Here is a 20,673-nt window from a genome sequence, read left to right as displayed (position 1 = left end):
AAGCCGGAAACGGAAATACGGCACCTCATGAATAATTAAGCAGGTGCCTCTTGGTTAAAGAAAAGAGTGACAACTGCGGCACGCGAGGAGCGACCTTCGAGTTCTATTTTAACTTTTTGTTCATTTTAAACGACAAGGATTTCGAAAACATGGGCGGCAATGCGGAGAAAATGTATGGATTTCAGTCGTACAGCTAGCGATTGGTTGAGGTATTTAGAGGAATAACTTTATCGATGTGGTGAAATCATTATCATGTATTGTCAGAAGCAAGCCGCACGTTCGCACTCGAATGATAGCCAAAGTCAAAGCCAAAGTCCAGGGCCGCGTTCTCCACGTTCACCCATGTCCTCCTCGCCTGTGAGGACCAACCCGCATATGATGCTCTCCCCCAGAGGGAACCGGAGAGACGGGGGGCTGCAACCCAACTCCAGACAGGGAAGCAGATCTGGAAGCCCCCTGAACTTGCCCATGGAGAATGTACAGTCCATGAATGCAGCCTACAGCGCTGGCAGCCAAACTTACGCCGGTGGGGACGTCGTGGGGGGTCCTGGATTATCTCCAGGGTTGTCACCCTCAGCTCGCAGCCAGTCCTATGGCGAGGGGATAGGAAGTTCTGGGGGATTATCCTCTCCGGGGAGAAATCAGGGGGGATTATCCCCGTCAAATAGAAGTCCTTACCAGAGTCCAGCCCACACTGCTCACTCTCCCAGCAGATCAGGCAGCAGTGGAGGGAGCTTGCCCAGAGGGGGTGGGTTACGTGATCGGTCAATTGACCGCCTGGACAGAGAGCGAGTCCGTGAGAAGGGAGGTTCCATGGTCAGAGACAGATCACTTGACCGCCAGCTTGACCGGCACTATGAGATGGAGATGATAATGCAGAGGGGCAATGAACGCTACAGCAATGCAGCCAGGGAACAGAATGGTGGTCGAGGACATAATACAAATGGAGTGGGAACAGGGGATTATTTACGAGGGGGCTCTAGGTCCCTGGATCGTGATGGGGCATACACAAGCACTCACCTAGGAAGACATACAGAAGAAAATCACCAGCCGTCAAAACCGCATGAAACTAGGCATTTACGAGACACTCTTCTGTTGGATTTACAATCACAGTTGAATGATGCTAACCGTGAGTGTGCAATGATGCAGAAAGAGTTGGAAATAACAAAAGAGAAACTTACGTCAAGTATGAACAGTATCAAGACTTTTTGGAGTCCTGAGTTGAAAAAAGAACGAGCTATCAGAAAGGAGGAGGCTGCTAAATACTCCCATCTCAACGATCAGATACGATGTCTGCAAGATGACAAAGAGGTGGGTATATTTCACGATAACAGCTGAATTTCCAGCTCTGTGCCAGACTAGCCCTATAGCCAGCAGTGTAAAAGGGGGGTTCTTTTTTTTTTCTTGAAAATGTGGACCTTTTGTCAAGAAACCTTAGTTATCTACATCAAATTTACCCAGAGTGGACCTTTTCCCTGCAAAAAAGGGAGCTCTTTCTACCCCCCCCCCAACCCCCCTGGCTACGGGCCTGCAGACATTGTGAACAGTTTTTTCTGTCTATTCACAATCATGGATTGCTTTTATTTCCAGGTGTTATTGTATTGATTATTATTAGGTCTATTCCACATATTTGGGAAATTATAGTGTTTATCATTTAGAACCCTGGCATGTTATTTTAAGGCCACACTGTGTTTTTCAGCTAAGCTTTAAGTCATATTCCCAGTCAGGTTAGGGTAGAATGACCTAATATAATTTCAGCAGGACCTTGCAGTAAGGCTTTCTAACCAAAGGAGGTCAAACTAATCCCTGGGCTCCCCCCCCCCTCCCCCAGGGTTCCTTTAGTCAGGGATGTGTCAGACTGGTGGGGCACTAAATTCCTGTCAATGTTTTTCATATTGTTAAGACGGCATTTTAACTTAATACCACTTCAATCATCTCACCAAAGTGAGTGGCTTCAGCCACTGTGGTCCTTTCATCATTCTGCCTCTGCCATTGCTGGGAATGGTGAACAACTTCATTAATTCTATTTGATTTAACTGAATAAATCTTTTGATCAGCAGGAAGCATTTGTGCTGCAGTAAAAGAAATACAAAGACAGCTGCCTACTGCAGTAGGAGAAATACAACACCAGGGCAATGACATTACCTTATTTATAACAATCACCAGATACTGACAAACTACAAGCAAACACTAGTTCTACACTCTGGTCCTGCTTCAATGACAGTGGTAAGGGGGGGCTAGGCGCAATTTCTGTTATTTCTGGCGTGGCTGTTAACTTACTCATGTAATTCATGTGCTGAATACATTTTGCTAAGTTTAAACACACAAGAACTGAGTCTGATAAATTGATAATGGAATGTCACACATCATGCTATTTCTCAATCACATAAAAAGCAGACAGAAAAAGAATGAGTAGCACTCATTGAGTAGATATCCATATATAGGGTAATCTTTAAAAAAAAGGATATTTTTTGTCATTTTATTCATTTAATTTAGATTCAAGTTCACATACTAGTGAACTACTATAATAGCTCAGAAAATATAAAAGCCTGAGTAAAATCCTGTATTCTGTGGACTGGTTGTAATTTCATAGCCATTACATTAAAGATGAACGGTTACACCTTTGTAGATAAATAACACTGCTTCCACCATCAGGTGGATTTATTTTATAGGTTTCTTAACAACAGACTTCTGCCACCGCTTTTGTTGCCTTGTTATGACTCATGTATAAATGGAAATCTTAATCAATAAAGTTTGTGTAAGCTTCTTCCAAAGTTGACATAGTGCAGAAAAGCTAATGATCCTGTACATATATATAGCGCATGCATATCACGCTCAGATTTTTTGTACTTAAGCTGCTTAATTGCGAGATATCGATGACTGGCTTTTTTAAACATAGGTTTTATCTATAATAATAAATAGCAAAGGTGGCTTGTTTTAAAATTGAGTACCTTCTTGTCTGCCTGAAGTATAACGCCCATGTGTTTTGTCTCTAGAGCTTTTTATCAATTTTCATAATATGGAATAAAAGCTAATGCATCTCTGAGTACTCATCCTCCAATGCTTGGTGCTATGCCTCTTGTATACACTAATAGCATTGCCTGTGCACATATTAACTCTGCAAAATGATCAGACTTTGCAGCAGGCACCAAATACCTAGCAGATAAACCAGTGGGAGTCTTAATTAGAGGGAAATCAGCAAGGTACATAAACCACGACCACATGAAAAGAGATTGATTAAGATTAGCTGTGCACATTTATCCATCACGGGAGGTCAGCAAGGGCTATTCCACATGGCTGTATTAACCTGGACTTTGTCTCATCTGGGTTAGAACCTGGTTAGAATTAAATTTGCTCTTGAAATTTTATCAGTACCTGAGAACACGATATATATTAAGTTAGGTCATGGCCTCTGTAAACTTTGTACTTGTAACAATTTACATTATGTTGATACTTGCTATATATTACATGCTGTATATATATCTTATTCATAAACCAAGTTAAGCACAGGCTGTAGTGTACTAGTAGGCTGAAATTATACTGTGGATCTACTTGAAATCAACCCCATGTGTTTCCCTTGGCCTATTAGAGCCATGAAATTACCATGAACAAAATGTCACTGATTGCTGTCAAATTTTATTTATTGTGAAATAGGAAGGTGTCTTTAAAAATGATGATTGCAATAAACCCTTACAATCCAAAGCTTGCTATCCAGACTCTGGCTTTTAAGTTTTACTAACTGCTGGGCACATAAGAAAAAAATAGGAATTAACTGATATGGTGTGTTAATTGCAATGTTCATAAGTACGGTACCACAACATTGTTTTAATTTTCATAGATATGCAGTAATTGCCCCTATACTGCCTGCCACTGCCGAGCAGTCAATCCATATTGTATTATCTTAATTGAATATCAGTAGACAAGGCTAGGGAGGAAAAAATGATGAGTAATAGGTCTATCACCAGGATAATATATTTCTAGGATAATATATCCTAGTGTCTGTTGTATTTTGGGATATCTTGTACCAATTGGTTACTATGAGAGACAAATGTACTACTGTAACTGAATTTGAATGGTATTGGGCACTTACATGTAGCTACCACCCTCACCCCCTTACTGTACCTGTTATGTTTTCTGCCTGCCCCACATTCATTACTTTGACTTACCTGTGGAAAACATGTGTAGAAAAAATCTACATATTCTATTGCTTTTTTAGATGTTTAAACTATTGCTATTGTTTGACCAATTTATTTAGAAGAAATGGGCATGTTTATGTATATATGTCAGTATGTCTCTTGGCTTTACTGTATGTACCAAACAGTATACTAGGATATTTTTGAAACCTTTTGAATGTATAGTTTGGCTCAAGAAAATGTGAAATATATGATCAGTTTTGTTTATATTATCTTTGTTTTTGATGATTGATTAATTATAACATAAGATATGCTGTCATTGGCCTTAGTTATAGAACAATACATATGGAAAATGGTGTCCTCCTATCCTGCAGTTTACAACACAGCCAAGCATGCAGAAAACTGGAAGCCCCTGTGGATAGGCCAACACACATTTATTTATTTTCAAGAACAGCAACTTAAGTTAATATCTGACACATGCCTCCTTCAATATTGTCCCGTTTACACCAACGATCCTGGCTTGATGTGGTTACATATTGGGTTGCAAAAAATTAACTCGCCTGGTAATATACTGGGTTTACCTGAATATTTAGAATTGATTGAACCGAAGTGGTGAGAGGACAAAAACCTGAATAGATCAATTAGGGATTTGCCCTGAGGAATTTTATCTTTAGTGAAGTTATTTAGACTTCACTGGCAGGCAGCTGTCCCTTGGGATTGAAATCAGATGATCTTGTAATTGTCTGTAATGCCCTTGCCCTTAAACTGACACTGTGACACTGTGCTGTTGATCTGACCCTGTGGTACCACAACATTTGAACCGACTGTGGTACCACAACTCTTGGACTGATATTGGTACCACTGCCCTTGAGATAACATTGTGACCTCATTGCCCTTAAGCTGCCATTGTGGTACTACTGCCCTTGAGCTGACATTTTGTGGCACCACTGCCCTTGAGCTAACATTGTGGTACCACTGCCCTTGAGCTAACACTGTGGCACCACTGCCCTTGAGCTAACACTGTGGCACCACTGCCCTTGAGCTAACACTGTGGCACCACTGCCCTTGAGCTAACACTGTGGCACCACTGCCCTTGAGCTAACATTGTGGCACCACTGCCCTTGAGCTAACACTGTGGCACCACTGCCCTTGAGCTAACATTGTGGCACCACTGCCCTTGAGCTAACATTGTGGCACCACTGCCCTTGAGCTAACATTGTGGCACCACTGCCCTTGAGCTAACATTGTGGCACCACTGCCCTTGAGCTAACACTGTGGCACCACTGCCCTTGAGCTAACACTGTGGCACCACTGCCCTTGAGCTAACACTGTGGCACCACTGCCCTTGAGCTAACATTGTGGCACCACTGCCCTTGAGGAGCCCCTTGAGCTGACATTTGTACTGGTCACTGTCCTTGGACAGTCTGTTACTGTGGTACCACAAATTGAACTGACACTGGTACCACTGTCGTTGAGCTGACACTGTGGTTTCAATATCATGGAACATAATTTTGTGATGCAAATGCCCTTAAACTGATGCAGTGATCCTTTCTTGCCTTGTGGTGTTTTTACTGGTATCTAACCCTAGATTAATTAAGATACATTCATTTCAGACGTATTTACCATTTCGATGTAGTTTTTATTATTTATTCATTGCACTCACTTAAGATTTAGTTGCAAGGCATCCACATATGAGCTTCCCTACCCCTTTCAGGCATGAAGTGTGAAGATCAATTTAGTATTTCTGGAAGCTTCGATATCAATTCAGATGATCAAAGTCTGTTACTGTGCTACCCCGTACTAGTAAGTGATTTGCGTCACAAATCGCATCAAGAAGCAACATTGTGACTATTCCTTTACTCTGTTCTTCACACCTCTTTGCAAGACCTTTCTCTGTGATATTAGGATCTTAGCAACAAATCCCATTGAAACTGTTTCAAAGATGATGACATGCAATATGTTATTCATTAAGTGTGGTGAGGAGTATCATCTCAGTAACACTATTCTGCCTGAATGAACAGCACACCTGTGTGCCATGACTGATATCAGGAATATTAAGAAAAAACTTGCTCTCTAGGGCTTGTCAAGGTTTCTTGTAAAATCTCATCAAGCTTGATTCTCAGAAAGGGATTTTGTTCCTTGGTTGGATGAGCTCAATCTCTTTAAATAGATCTCCTATTAAGGCCAGAATTGTGCAAAACCAGTTTTTCCTACAAGGTACCAGGTTTTTTTCCTGGAGAGTCGAGTTAGTTTTTTCATTATGTCAGTAAACTGTAGGGTATTTTTAAGGTGATCTGTCACTTAAGCCTTGGTAAGTGAAAGGCTCCACATTACTTATTTTTATCATTTTTTTGATCTTCACTACAAAGTTTGTGTATAAATTGCATTTCTCCACATTTTTTGTCAGTGTAATTTTTGTGCCAGTTGCATTTACTAGTATGCACATGAACTGATTTTTGTCTGAACTCTGTCTGCCTGCTCCCAATATATTGTCAAAAATTTTGATGCAGGAGGCCTCAGAACAGTGAGCAAACTCCTTACAGTACTTTTTGACCCAGCTCTCTTAATATTTTTGGGGGAAGGGGGGTGTATAATTTATAACCATGAGATTTTAACACTAGTTCAGGCCGTATGGCTTCTTGTGAAGTTGAACTTTCTCCACCTGAAGTCTGCTGTCAGGAAGTAAGAAGTGTATAGCCCACATCTTGTTCTACTTGTCTGGCTTCAAATGCTTCTCTGTACATTGAGTTTTGACCTTGGCGTCTATACCCAACTTCAACATAGCTGGCATTCTGGCAGCAGCTTGATTTAGATATATATTTACCTCTTTATTTTCTGTGTACAGGGAAGGCTGTTTCAGAAGTAGGATGTAGGGGTTCTAATTACTTTTTTCATAAACTATGAGGTTTGAACTTTTGGAAGTCTGCTTGGTTTGATAATTAATATTATGATCCTAATTCATTAGGCTGAGCAAAGCAACTGGTTTCAAAAATTACCAGGTTCAGTACTAGTACACTAATGATCTAGATTGTGGAATTCTTGATTGTGTACTATGGGATTTTCTGTGCTGGGCAAACTTGATCTGATCTGGTCACCTGTTGAGAACCTATATTTAAAAGTCTAAGTTAGGTCTGATGTGAACATGCTTTTATTCCAGACTTTACAATGAAGTTGCCCCCCTTCCCTCCTTTAACCTAGCCCAACCCTTTCAGTAAGTTGTGGAATACTGAAGAAAAAAGAAAAAAAAAAAAAGATGAAAAGGAAAGTAGAGATCAAAGAGTTGCTGGTCATTTCCTGGAGCAACTAATGAAGAATTGACTCGATATTTGAAAATATGATCTACCTAGAAAGTCTCTAGCTAGGCATGATAAACTTTAGGTTATCAGCTACATCAGTCAGCAAGATAGCTGTAATTATAGATAATCTCCAAGAACAGCATGTCGCTCAATCATCCCCTGGCTGCTTATTAGTGATAAGTAATGAGACTTCGTGGGTGAGCAGATTTACTCTGAACTAGAACCTACCTGTAGATTGCTTAATGAGTATTGAGTAATACTTTGTCACACATGCGTGAATACACCAGGGCACATGTGCATGCGTGCGTACACAGACACATGCACACACATCTGGCTTGTGCTTTGTACTTTTCACACCAAATCAGTCATTACTTAATATCTTTTCTTAAGCCAAGAAAATTATGTCAAACATTTTGTTGTAAACTTGCACCATACCCACTTGGGTGTACACACAAACACACACACACACACACACACACACACACACACACACACGTGTCCCTGTGGATCTGAGACAAAAAAAAGTTTGTTGAACACTTGATGGTATCGTTTTATATTGAATTGATACAGAACACAAATTATGTTCCAGAACATGAGAGATAATGAGACAGCTCATTCATGTGCCACCTGAACACAACCCGTCTTGCTCTGTACCAGGATTTTAACACAAATTGCACCAGATTTCTCCGTTTCACCTTCCCGCTTTCGAGTCCTAAAAGAAAATACATTATTGATCAGTTAAAGTACTAAGATTGTTGAATTGCATGACATTCCCTATTACCTTGACTTATTTGATACTAAGATGAGAAGCAGGTGCTTGCTGCACTTTAGTTGTCTGGAAAACATGCCAGAGGACTTTTATGAGATATTCTTCATGGTGGGCTTGGTTACTAAATTGTTGTACAGGATGTTTAGTAAATTTGTCTGGACATTTTTTTTTCTTCTTTTTGATGATTATGGCACAAATATTTGGAAGTATTTATGTGACCGTTTGAGGTATCTCATATTCTGTCCTCCTTTAAGAATATAATGATAAGAATGGCCCAAAAAGTTTGATCATTTGCTTTTAAAATTTCTGCCTTAACTATAAGAAAAAAAACTGAAGATGGGTGATAACCAGCACCTTAGTTTTTAGTTAATTTTTAATTCAAAGAGAAAAGAAGTTTCTGCATCAAATCTTTCTGTGCTGAGTTTGTAATGGTCTCTTAAGAAGTTCGTAGGACAGGCACCAATAAAATGGCACATTAAAACATACCAAAACTGATATATGTACTAGTACTAGTACCTCCTTCTATCTGTTCCTTATAATGCAGACAGGTATTGTACAAGTATTGCATTAGTTTGCTACTGTTTACCTGTCCTGCACTGAGGCACCTGCCTTGCAGTGAAAACAGCAGACTTGGTGACATATTAAGGCCCTGTTAATAAATTAGAGAAAGTCGTGTTACCATCCAACTTTGCCCCACCTATCTCTGTGTGACTTGCAATTGCAAAACATTGGGCTACGATTAGTTCTCCACGGACATGAAATCTAATCTGACTGTTGTCCTGCCCAGTGCCACTGCTATTGAAGTAATTTGCTTGCTGATAGAAGAACTCCCCACTTTGAGCCAATCATTATGAGCTTATATTTATAATTTATCAGAATGCTTGCTGAAGTTAACAAGTACTGTATAAGGTAAACCTAACTTGACTGGGGGGTGCCTTTTCAGTAAGGCCACAGTTACAATTTTGATGCTGTCATATTTCAAGGGGAGGGAGGGCCTGGGGGTATTTTCTCTTAACCCCTTTAGTTCACCAAGCTTGAGTTATTAGATAGAACTGAAGGGCGGAGAGAACCACAAAAGAGAAATTAAGAAAGACAGAGACAAACATCACAGCCTGAGAGAACTAATAATTGGTTATATTCTGTCAAGACACTGGCCACAGGTAGCTACAAGCTAGGAAGATCCATCACCAGTTTGGTTGCATGTTAAGAGGCAGTTTGTCTTGGTGGTGTTAATAGGTTTGTCTGGAGTTAAGCTCAGTCATTAAGTCTGTCTAGTAACAACTGACTGCTGATGTTCTTGATGACTTTGTTAGGAAGAGATTGAATCCTTAGACAGGGTGCATGGAATACTTTGATTTTAATTTAAGGCGAGTGAGGGGGGGGGGGGGGACCAGACATTCATCACTACAAATGCCAATATTTTTACATTGAATTGAGATCAAATTGAATATTATTATGTTTTAATCAATAACATAGTGGTTTGCATATATGTGAACAATAATCAACCTTTTATTACAATTTAGAAAACAGATTTAATGAAACTAAATCATTGTTTGAACCATGCATTGAGAAAACCTGAATGGATCATCTTGTGCTCATTTTTTAGAAAATCACTGTAGTTTAATGGAACATGCAAGACGATTTTTTTCTTTTTATTCATATCTACAATAATGTTGATCGCAATATTTACCTATCACCATTTTTGTCTGCAATATATACTTAAAGTGTCGAATGCACCCTCGCCACATTTTTTCAATATCTAAAGCCAGATTGCCATAAGGCTCATCTTCCTTCAGTGATTCTAGCATGTTTTCAAGGCAAATTGATCTCTCTTTTTAATGGGATAAATCATAATTTGATGCCTTGATACTCCGTTTTTATGAAAATCCCTGGCAAGAATGTGCACAGTGATTTATTGGTGATTGTAACAGTACCTGGATCAAGTGCGCTGTTGTAATATTTTTCACATCATTGGTGTTCACGGGCTTTGATTACCAGTGGAGCTGATAATCATGTTGATGTTGAATTGTTGCTCTCATCGCAATAAAATTTAGAAATTGGAAAGTGTAGTTGTTGCAAGGTGTTCTCATGTGTACAGCCCCCCTCCTTTTCTCTCTCTTCTCTCCTTTTATGCCCGATTTCAGGATTTTTGAGTCTTCATTTTGATCATTTTTACATTGCAAGCTAGGTTTTCTGGATTTTCTGTTATAACATTTTTAACCGTTTCTCTCTCTCTCTCTCTCTCTCTCTCTCTCTCTCTCTCTCTCTCTCTCTCTCTCTCTCTCTCTCTCTCTCTCAAAACAGAATTTGGATTAAACAGGAGGAAAGAGGTTCACTCAACACATAACCTAGTAGCCTGATGCCACAGGTTAAAGCTATTTCTGCTCTAAAAGAGTCTTGGTCTGAATGAGGCTTTTGACTGAAAATGATGTCCATTGCTTCCCAATCTTGCTGCTATTGGGAATCCATACAACTGCACTGGGATCAGATAAACCCACGCGTTGGGAATAGCTTTGAAAATACTCGTCCTATTCAAACACATCCTTTTGCTGAGAACCATGTGCGGAAACTCCCCTGTAAAAACATATTATTACTGTAATGGGATAACTGCTGGTTTTGAAATGGTATTCCAATTCTGTGAAAAGCATTGCTTGTGTTATCTAGGAAGTTGTATAAGCTGGCAATATGTGCTGTAATTTTTGCTCTGCCTCTGGGGGTTTCCTGGAATTGTGGGTGACTTTACATCTGGTACTGTTGGACTCAGGGCAGATGAGTGCAGGTGGAAATAGACCGCCATTTCAATATTTTGATTAATTTCTGGTTCTGAGTATTAATTTCTGGACGATTTGCTGTTTTCATAACCTGTCCATTGCAGCATCATCCATGTGTAGATACAGGCCTGTTTGCATTCTCTAGCTAGCTACCATCGCAATTTTATCGCAGAATTCCAATTTTCTGCACAAGGAATAAAAACGGAAATCAGTGCGCTGGATCTCTGATTACTCAGCTATTTGTGAAGATTTTTATATCTTAGATATGATTTATTGACTGTTTCCATGATGAATTTTATTTGAGGCTCTCCCCAGTGTCCATAAATGCCATATTGACTTTAGAAACTGTCTAAACATCTTAGCCTGCATAAAAATCAATATGGCGGTAGGAGACAAATCTGATAATCCTGCAGTTTACTTGCCGTCCAGAATTTCTGGAGATTAGGACTATTTTGGTCAGTTATCTCAGGTCAATTCTTGAACCATTTGATCTACTACTCATTGGTAAATTTCAAGATAATTTCAGCCAAAATCTTTTTTTTTTTTTTATATATATAATATAAAAGTGAAATTGGGAAAATTTGTCAGTTGTACCAAATATTTTAAAAAAGATTTTTCAAGTATTTGTCTACAAAATGTTTATGCTGGTATATTCATGACAAAATTATGCTACACCAGTATTATTATTTTTATTTTTTATGAATTTATTTATTTATGATATACCCCTGCGTGATTTATCTGGCTGTTATACATATTTCACCAGATCCTTTCTGTGCTATACTTTTTGGCAGAGGAAGTTTTAATTTCGAAAAAAAAAAAAAAAGATTGAGATGATCATTTTCGACTTGTTTTCTCAATGTGTTCTCTTGTTTTCTCGTTGCTCTTGTCAAAAAGTCTCACTGTACTTCATTATCCATTTTGTAACATACATCAAAACATACAAGTTAAACATATTGGAAAACCATTAAGCCTCTCCCAGCATCTTGTCTTCTGCCCAGTTTTCTAAATTTGATTTCTAGTGTCTACCTCCCAGTGTCCTCTCAATCTTTCTTTTTTTAGCAATTCCCAGTGGCAATGCAGGAAGGTGCTGCGCATGCTTTACTACCCACGCCCATATCTTGTTTCCTGCTTTTTTTCATTTCAAGAGCTATTCGTGTTTCTAGGCAGCTCAAAAATAGTTCAGGTACATAGCAGAACAGTACACTTGTCCATTAGAAAAATGTCACACAGTAGAAAATATTAGGTGGCCACTACATGATCTGCAATTAGATTTACTTAAGGCATGACTTATTTAGTGACTAACATTACCGTACTGTTATTTAAGGGCGCATTTCCAAATGGGGAAAATTGTATATACCCAATAAAACCAATGTTCTACATACTAGATTGTTCTAACTCCACAGGTTCTTGCTGCAACCAGATTAACAGGGCTTTTGTTTCCAATGTACTCATATAATCACCTGCTTTTCTGTGTTTTACTCAACACCAAGAGAAGACATGTTAATCTGATTGCATTCAGCTAGAGTCCCCGCAGAGTTGGATCGATCTTCATAGAACACTAGATTCATTGGAAATGAGCCCTTACCTATGACTCTCAGTGAGGGTCTTCATGCAATGTGCAACGTAATTAACTTAATTTCAATTTCCTGGTGCATTCCTTGTGATGCTTGTTAGGTTTCAGTGTACAAGGCACTATTAAGCATTATCATGTAGCAATAATAAGGCCTCTGTAATGATCACATTTTCTCACATGGACTGGTTTCTTGGATCTCTTCTATTCCAATGTAATTTAGTACTGCAGGAATTGCTCGACTAAATTTAAACAGATTTTGAATTTTTTTATGTGGCATAGTCATATACGAGTCAAATGCAATTACAGATTTTTTCAAGTGCTTCTTTCTTGAAAAATTAGAATTTAAGAGTTTTCATTTTAGATTCCAAACTTCAAGCTAATAGGTGGACCCCAATATGAGAATGCGCTAAATAGTATCTACTGCACCCTATGACACAAATAACACAGTCCAGACATTCTTGCAACGGTTTTGTACTCCTTTGGCCTTCACTAACCTATGCTTTTGGCAGCAGAGGTAACTGAAAAAAAAAAAAAAGAAAACAGCTAAATTTCTGCTGCACAGCTGGTGTAAATATTCCTGCAATTCTTGTAACTGTGTTGATGTAATTTAAATGAGTTATTGTGAATGTAAAGCGTGGGTTGGGTTTAGGTTCTTCAGTTAAACTTTTCAAGTTCCCATTTACAAAGTAGTAACTGGTTCCAGGTTTTCAGTTCTGCTTTGAAATAAAAAGAAGAAAAACTATAAACAAAATGGATCCCAGACAACCAAACATTTTCAGAAATGTAATGTTTTCCAAAAATATTAGGTTGGTTAGAGGTCTTGTATATTTGTATAACTTTAAGTTTAGCTTCTTATATTATGTCATTTAAGGAGTCAATGTTCTCCAATGTTAAGTTTAGCTTCTTATATTATATCATTTAAGGAGTCAATGTTCTCCAATGTTCTGTGGTCTTTAAGAACCAGTATATGTATTTTTCTGTGAAAACAGTGCAAAACACCATCTTTGTGTAGGCAAGATAAGGCTTATTTCTGTTCCCCTGAGTGAAATTACACTTGCACGTAATCCAAAAATATGTGTAACTTAACCCAGCAAATCACTTTTCTGTAGGCTTTCAGTGACGTACAGTAGTTAGCGGAGAAATTGACTTAATTATCCTTCTGTTACAGTTCAGTTTAGAATTTCAGTATGGTAGCTGAGAGAATAGGACAAACTTTCTGCTGAAATTATGTATACTAAAGAGGAATATACATGCATATTCTTTATATTTTAAATTTTTAGGGGGGGGGAGGGGTGAATATGATATTTGAATGAATGAATGGCATGTCTAGAATTTGTACTAAGCAACTATTGTGACTGGGCATGACTAAAGTGATAATGGTGTCACCAAATAGCTGATTCCAGGAAGGGAGAAAAAAACCTGCCCCCCCCCCCCCCCAATCACACACACACACACACACACACACACACAGAGAGAGAGAGAGAGAGAGAGAGAGAGAGAGAGAGAGAGAGATGTAGGTCATTCACCTCAGATCTCGGTAGACTGGAAGTTAATTTGTACGTTATTTTCATTGACTGTTTTAATGTAGTGGGTCATGTTTGAACAGGGCTGGTAATAGCAGATCAATGAATTTGAGGTTAAAATGGAATTGACCACGAAAAGAAAACTGAGGCACCCAAGTACAGTTGACATCTTAATTACCAGTAATTGTTGCTCTTTTTGTGTAGTTTGAAACTCTTCCTCTCTGTAGCATCTTCACTATTTCTCAATGTTTAAAAAATAAAAAGAGTGAGTATTTGAAAACAGTGTCATTAAGGATGTGGCCAAGTTGCTGGAGGCAAAAAAATTAGTCTGCCAAATAAATATGTTCAGACTGTCTTGAGCAAGATATAAGCTGATATCAGAATTTGTCACTGTACTTCTTGTGCCATTGTCATTGCTGCAATGTTTTTTTTTTCTTTTTTTGACCAACATGCCTAAGGATGTTATGTTAAGGCAGTGTATTTCAGTCGTCTTAAACAAACAGACTTTCATTCTATTAATGATGAATTGCCCAAATAAGCTTCATTAAAAGGTGTTTATGACTTAATCAGCTTAGTTCCAAGGTAAACTTTGAGGTTGAACATTTTACCTGGCATTATTCAGAACAAATTTTATTGCCAACACAATTACGGCATAAGGTGTACAATTTAATTTTATGAGCAGAACATACTGTAATATTGTTCATTTACAAGTCCTACCACAAAAAAAAGAAAGAATGAAAGAAACAAACAAACAAAATTAAAAATGACATACAATTTTTTCTCTTTATAAATATCTGTTTGACACTTATATATTTTATATGATTATATAATTATTATTTTTTGATTTTATGATAATTCCAGAACCAAGCCACACTAGTCAAAGACTTGGAAGAGCAGCTCCATTCTCTACAAGGAGGCCAGCCAACGGATATGAACACACTGAAAAGAGAACGCGACCGCCAAGCCAAAGAAATCAAAATTTTACGCAAAACAGTCCAGGAGATGGAACTGCGCATCGATACCCAGAAACACACTCTGGGAGCTCGTGACGAGAGCATAAAAAAACTCCTAGAAATGTTACAAAGTAAAGGGTTGGCGGTGAAACACTTGGAGGAAGATCGCTTGGAAATGGAGAGGATTCGTGCAAAGTTGATGGAGGATGAGAGAACGGTGAAGCAGTTGGAGGGTTTACTAGAGCAGCGTGATAAGGAAATAGTTCAATTAAAAGGGGTAAGTGCACTAGTACATAGTTAAATTAACTTAAATAAGATGGTAGAAGGGGCCATTTAGAATGAGTTAAGGCACAATGGTTTTTGTTTCCAACATTCAGAATGAGGAAGGTTGCAATAGCTTTTCTGTATTCTAGTAACACTAACAGGAGGCAAGTAAGTCTGCTAATCTGATTGCATTCAGCAAGAGTCCCCACAGATTTAGTGCTCAGTAGCTATTGAGGCCTTCCTCATTCTGAATGGCTCCTTACGACATAGACTTTCCCATCTTTGAATGCTGTATGCAACAAGAAGCATGCTTTTAGTACACTATATACTTTGAATGCTAATCATATGTACCTTATTTTGAATCAGTGATTTAATACTGGGGGATAACACCGAAAACCAGTTTTTACCAGCAAAAGTTATTAGTGTCTTCCATGGCACATGTGCAGCTTTTACCAATTTTATCCACAGTGCAAAGATCACAAGATTTGAAGACATAACAGGTGTAAGGATTTTTGGTTGTGGCACTGGAATCAGGTGAAGGAAATGACACACCGTGAAAAGTATTTTACCTTGGGTAGTGACCCATAAACAAGTCATCAAACCCTTTTTTCTATCAGTGGGAAAGTCAAAAATTATGTTATAACTCACATGTGGTACATTTAATACATTTATGGTTTGAAGTCTGTAATTTTTACTTATTTACAAAAATGACAAGATCTCAATTAACCTTCTCAAAAAAAATTGTTTATCCTTTTAAGTTTTATGAGGAAAACCTCAGAAATATATCGTTCTTTTGTTTTAAATTTAGATTAATTGAGTAACCATATTAATTATGAATGTCCTGTTTGAATTGATGTATCAGATCATAGGCTCATTAAATGTGGTGTATATCGTGCTTTATTTCCTGCTACCTAATGATGCACAGAATGTTTTCTGAGAATATCCTGGAACACAGTTTAATGACCCAAAACTAACAACGAAGTAGGTCTGTATGCTTTTGTAGGTGAAGGACAGTTTTGTGGAAACTGAATAACAGCGATGTATGCTTATATGGAAACAGGAAAAAACTCTCTCTCTCTCTCTCTCTCTCTCTCTCTCTCTCTCTCTCTCTCTCATAACAATAAGTCTTAATTTGACCTATTAAGTTAATACTTTTTTATGTACAAAGAAACAAGACGTACACTTATTAGATTCTTGTCTCTGATACATAAAGCAGTTTATGTCACTCTATTTTAGTTTCATTTCTCAGAAACTTGCATGAATCACATCATACAATTAATGCACAGCAAACAGTAACATGTGAAACTTCCACCAAAAGTCTGAAGGGCTTCTCTATGCACATCCACTGCAGCTGTGAGAAGAAAATTGACTTTTCTATAATTCTCTCTTTACATAAGCCAAGAACCAATAAGATGTCTCAATAAAATTCTATATCTTTGTGCATCAATACACTTCAAGCTGCCTGGTCCCGCCATCTCCTCCTCCTCTGTCGTACATTGATATGTACATGGCAAAGTAACGTTGGGAAATTTCTGTGTGCGTAATCAATTAATGGTGGGGAAATTGACTTTTCTAGTGCCCGCCAAGAGTTGCATTCTCATCGCATTTCAGGTAATGGTTTTAGGTTCCAACTTTTAGAAAGGGACACTTGATTGCTATACTCCAAAGTAATATTGCCCTTTGATTATTCCACTGACAGCTTCAGTTGTGGATTGCAAAATGATTTTTATGCCCCTTTATGAATATGAGAAAAAAACTTTTTTGCTCTGTTTGATAATAATTTATTTTTGTGGCAATAGTGAGTCACCCAGACAATCTCAGTCAGGTTGATTGCACCTCAACTTATTGCACTGACAACTTCAGTTGCGGGTTACAAAATGATTATTTATGCCTCTCTTAAAAATATGAGAAAAAACAATTTTTGCTCGGTTCGATAATTATTCATTTTCTGTGGCAGTAGTAAGTCACCCAGTCTCATTGGAAGCTACATAAAATGGGCAGAAAATTATTTTATAATTAAAGGTGGCTTGGGAAGAGGGGTAGTAGGGGTTATGTTAGAGTAGGCACAATCAAACCACATGTTCACTGAAATTAGATCTGATTTTTTTCTTTTAATGTCAAAACTAGATAGAACAGAACCTAACTTCCTTGGAGTATGAAGACTAAATACAGATAACGCCAAACATTGACAATTTCAATGACAACTTCCATAACATTTACAACCTCCCCACCTGCAGTGTAAAACAATCAACAATAACCCCCATATACTGCAGTATTGCTCTTTGTTGGTCCTGTCATCCCATCTATTATTCATCACATATAATTTAATGGGAAAGACATGTAAAACCACGACACTTTGCTACTCGTTCACTTAACCAGGACATGTTCAATATCTTCACTCTGAAAACATTGTCAATAGCTCAGAATTTACTCTTCAGGGCCCTTGAGAGAAAATCAGATATTTCCACTTCAAGTGCACTGCGCATTGACAGAGATGAAAAAGAGTCGATCGGTTAAATTACAAAAATGACACCTGTGGTGGGGTTGTATTTGTAAAGTCTGTGACTCATATGATAATCGATGTGATCCCAGGCATCAAATTACTTGAGCATCATGCAACTATTTTTTTACCTATTTACCTTTGAAAAAAGAGGGTACTGAGCCGGTGATTGCCTTATGACTTATGGCGAGATCACACGGCGCCCGTCAAAGAACTGCATTGACACTGGTGGGCGAGTTATACAACAGTTGATAATGTAAGACCCCTTTCACATTTTGTGTTACACTTATCTGTATCTGTATCTGTATCAAATTATCTGTATCAAAACATTTAGACTGTAATTATGCTGTGTACGGAGCTTTTTGTTTCTTTTCACAAGTTTGATTTCATCTGTTTGAACCAATTCAAAATTCATCTGGTTAATTGGTCATGTCCCGTGCAAGGGTGAGGGTTTCCCCATTCAGGTGACTCTCTTACGTAAAATCTGGACTATTATCTTGTCAATCTCTCAAAGCAAATAAATGTATTATTGCATGATGTGAAAAAGCCCTAGATCTAGGTTCGTTGGCTTAATGACAGTTTGAAAAAATGCCCTTTTTTAACAACTACTCATTGATGCTGATTTGACAAATTGTGTTTGAGATTACATAGGTTTGTCAGATGAAGAAAAAAATGTGTTTGTGAGCTAGCCTAGTAACAGTACCCTTGAAGGAGTAGCTGGGAAGATGTGAAGTTGTTTGCATTACATCATGCACTGACCCTAGCAGAGAGACACGGGCCACAATATTTTAAAACTTTCGAGATCAGCATGTTTTTTTTTTTAGCCGAAGAACATTTTTTCCAAATATTTCACATTTTCTTTAGAATTTGATCAAAATTGTCTGTTAATGTAAGGTAAGAATTGTTATTTACTGTTCCTGTCTTTTTTTATACTCACCAATATAAATTGGTTTCGTAAATCAGATCAAACCAATTCTAAATCCAGAATTATACTCTGAATATTTTGTAGGATTGACAAAGGATTGATACAGTGTTTTTAGAAATATATACCTATTCATCTCATTTCCCTTGAGCTTCACACCCTCAAGGTGCAGGACACTTAATTGCAAGTCATTTGAGGGCAACTCATTGCCTTCACAAAACACCCAAGGAGAACCAATCATGTGAATGAAATCAGTCTTGTGAAATCTAAAAATGATATCTTAATAGTGCTAATGAACCTTATCTAAACCGTAGAGAGGAACTTATATCTGTCCATTTTTATTATAGATAAATGCCTTTGGAGGCTCCCTGGTTTAAACTCCAAAAGAAAACTAAATGCTTCATTAGCTAGCTTTGTCCTTTATAAAAGAGAAATGTGTTTTCAAGGAAATGCTGATTGGCTACATTATTAACTGCACAAGTGAGAGCAAACTGTCATGCTAAGCCATGAGCATAATAGGGTGTGCTAAATGGAAAGATACACATGTAAAGAGTAGATGTTGTAAACCACAACAGAAACTAACTAGCCTAGCCTGGAAGGGGGGAGGGGTGTGTGTGATCTGAGTGCTTAGCTGTAATTGTTGACTGTGTACAGAGTTGGAGAAGTTCCTGTAGAGTTCAGCAGTCTGCAAAGCATGTTTATAATTCCGTAATTTGAATGATTCAGTATTTGCCTTTGCAAAAAACAAACCAAACAAAAAAAAAAAAAGAAATGCATATCATCTTCAAAATGAATATTGTCTCCTTAGTGCAACTAGCTAATGAGCAGTAACTCCACGGGGACTTTTGCCTAATGCAATCAGATTAACTGACTAACAGGCCTCCTCTTGGTGATGAGTAGAATATAGAAAAGCTGGTGATTGTACGATTGTGTTGGGAACAAGAGGAGGCATGTTAGTCTGTTAATCTGATTGCATTCAGCGAGAGTCCCTGTTGAGTTAGTGTGCATTATCTTCATAGGTCAATAAATTTCATAGTAAACGTTCCCTTTCAGTGTATGTGAAGATTTTCCCTCTGATATGTAAAATATTGTACTGTAAGATATAGATAATTATTATTTTCAATTACAGTATCAATTCAAATACTATAATTTCTTTCAGGGTATTAATTTCTTCTGTGTGGGATCTTTTATTCATTTATGTCTTGAAGATGGAATAAAACTTGCTTGTACCTTTTTTCCTGTGATATTAATTATCTCGTACAACTTTTCTATTTATACCTAATTTCACAAACTTTAGACTATTTCTTTTATGTTTTCAGAGCCTTAAATCTAGTCCCAATAAACCTCAGGGAGAAAACAATAGACTATCACAAGATTCTGTGGAAATTCATTCCTTAAGGGGAATGTTACATACTAAGGTAAGAATACGAAGGTGGTGTTGTAATAGTAAGCTTGTACAAAGCTCGCCAAATTGTGTAATCATGTGTTAGGTAGTATACCATTGTTAAACCTGTCGCCATGGCAACATTTTTCCAAATTTTCGATGAGAATTTTTTGTCTTTTATTGTAAATGCCACCGTGTTAATTTCAAGAAAGTCATATTTCTTACACTTTCCATCATTTCCATAGGTGATGCTGAATGCCTAATGACATAACTTCATTAAAGACTTTTTTAGCTTTATTTAATTGTTGCCCATGCATGATGTCCCACACAATGAATTGACTAAAAAATAAAAATATAAGGCTTACTGCATGAAGTATACAGCTTGTCTGCAACTATCCGCCAAGTTATCTTCCTTGTGAATACATTGAGAGGTAACCTTGGCTGTCAGTGACTCACTGTTACTTGGATATTTAATTCGATGAGGCAGACTTTTTCCTGGAGCTCGCTTCAAAATGGTTGTTGTGTGTCAGTGTATGTGCAGCTCAGATGAGGCGCTATCCTCTGATATCAGGGACCTCTAAAATA

General features: G+C 37.8%; 1 protein-coding gene across 2 annotated transcripts in view; it reads left to right on the top strand.

The window, feature by feature from the left end:
- Window positions 1-40: 40 nt before the first annotated feature.
- Window positions 41-20,673, top strand: part of LOC106153497 (ELKS/Rab6-interacting/CAST family member 1-like) — a 43,646-nt gene continuing 23,013 nt past the window's right edge. For both annotated transcript variants that reach the window (XM_087016353.1, XM_087016352.1), the window contains exons 1-3: window positions 41-1,311; window positions 14,927-15,295; window positions 20,024-20,122. In XM_087016353.1, coding sequence (XP_086872479.1) covers window positions 253-1,311; window positions 14,927-15,295; window positions 20,024-20,122 — 1,527 coding nt within the window. In that variant the 5' untranslated portion in view covers window positions 41-252. The remainder of the gene's footprint in view (window positions 1,312-14,926; window positions 15,296-20,023; window positions 20,123-20,673) is intronic.

This window comes from Lingula anatina, chromosome 6 (assembly GCF_051362555.1).
Source record: "Lingula anatina isolate TDL-2025a chromosome 6, LinAna3.0, whole genome shotgun sequence".
Classification (NCBI taxonomy): Eukaryota; Metazoa; Brachiopoda; class Lingulata; order Lingulida; family Lingulidae; genus Lingula; species Lingula anatina.
Note: the sequence above shows the minus strand (reverse complement) of the source record. Positions and strands in the feature narration are given on the sequence as shown.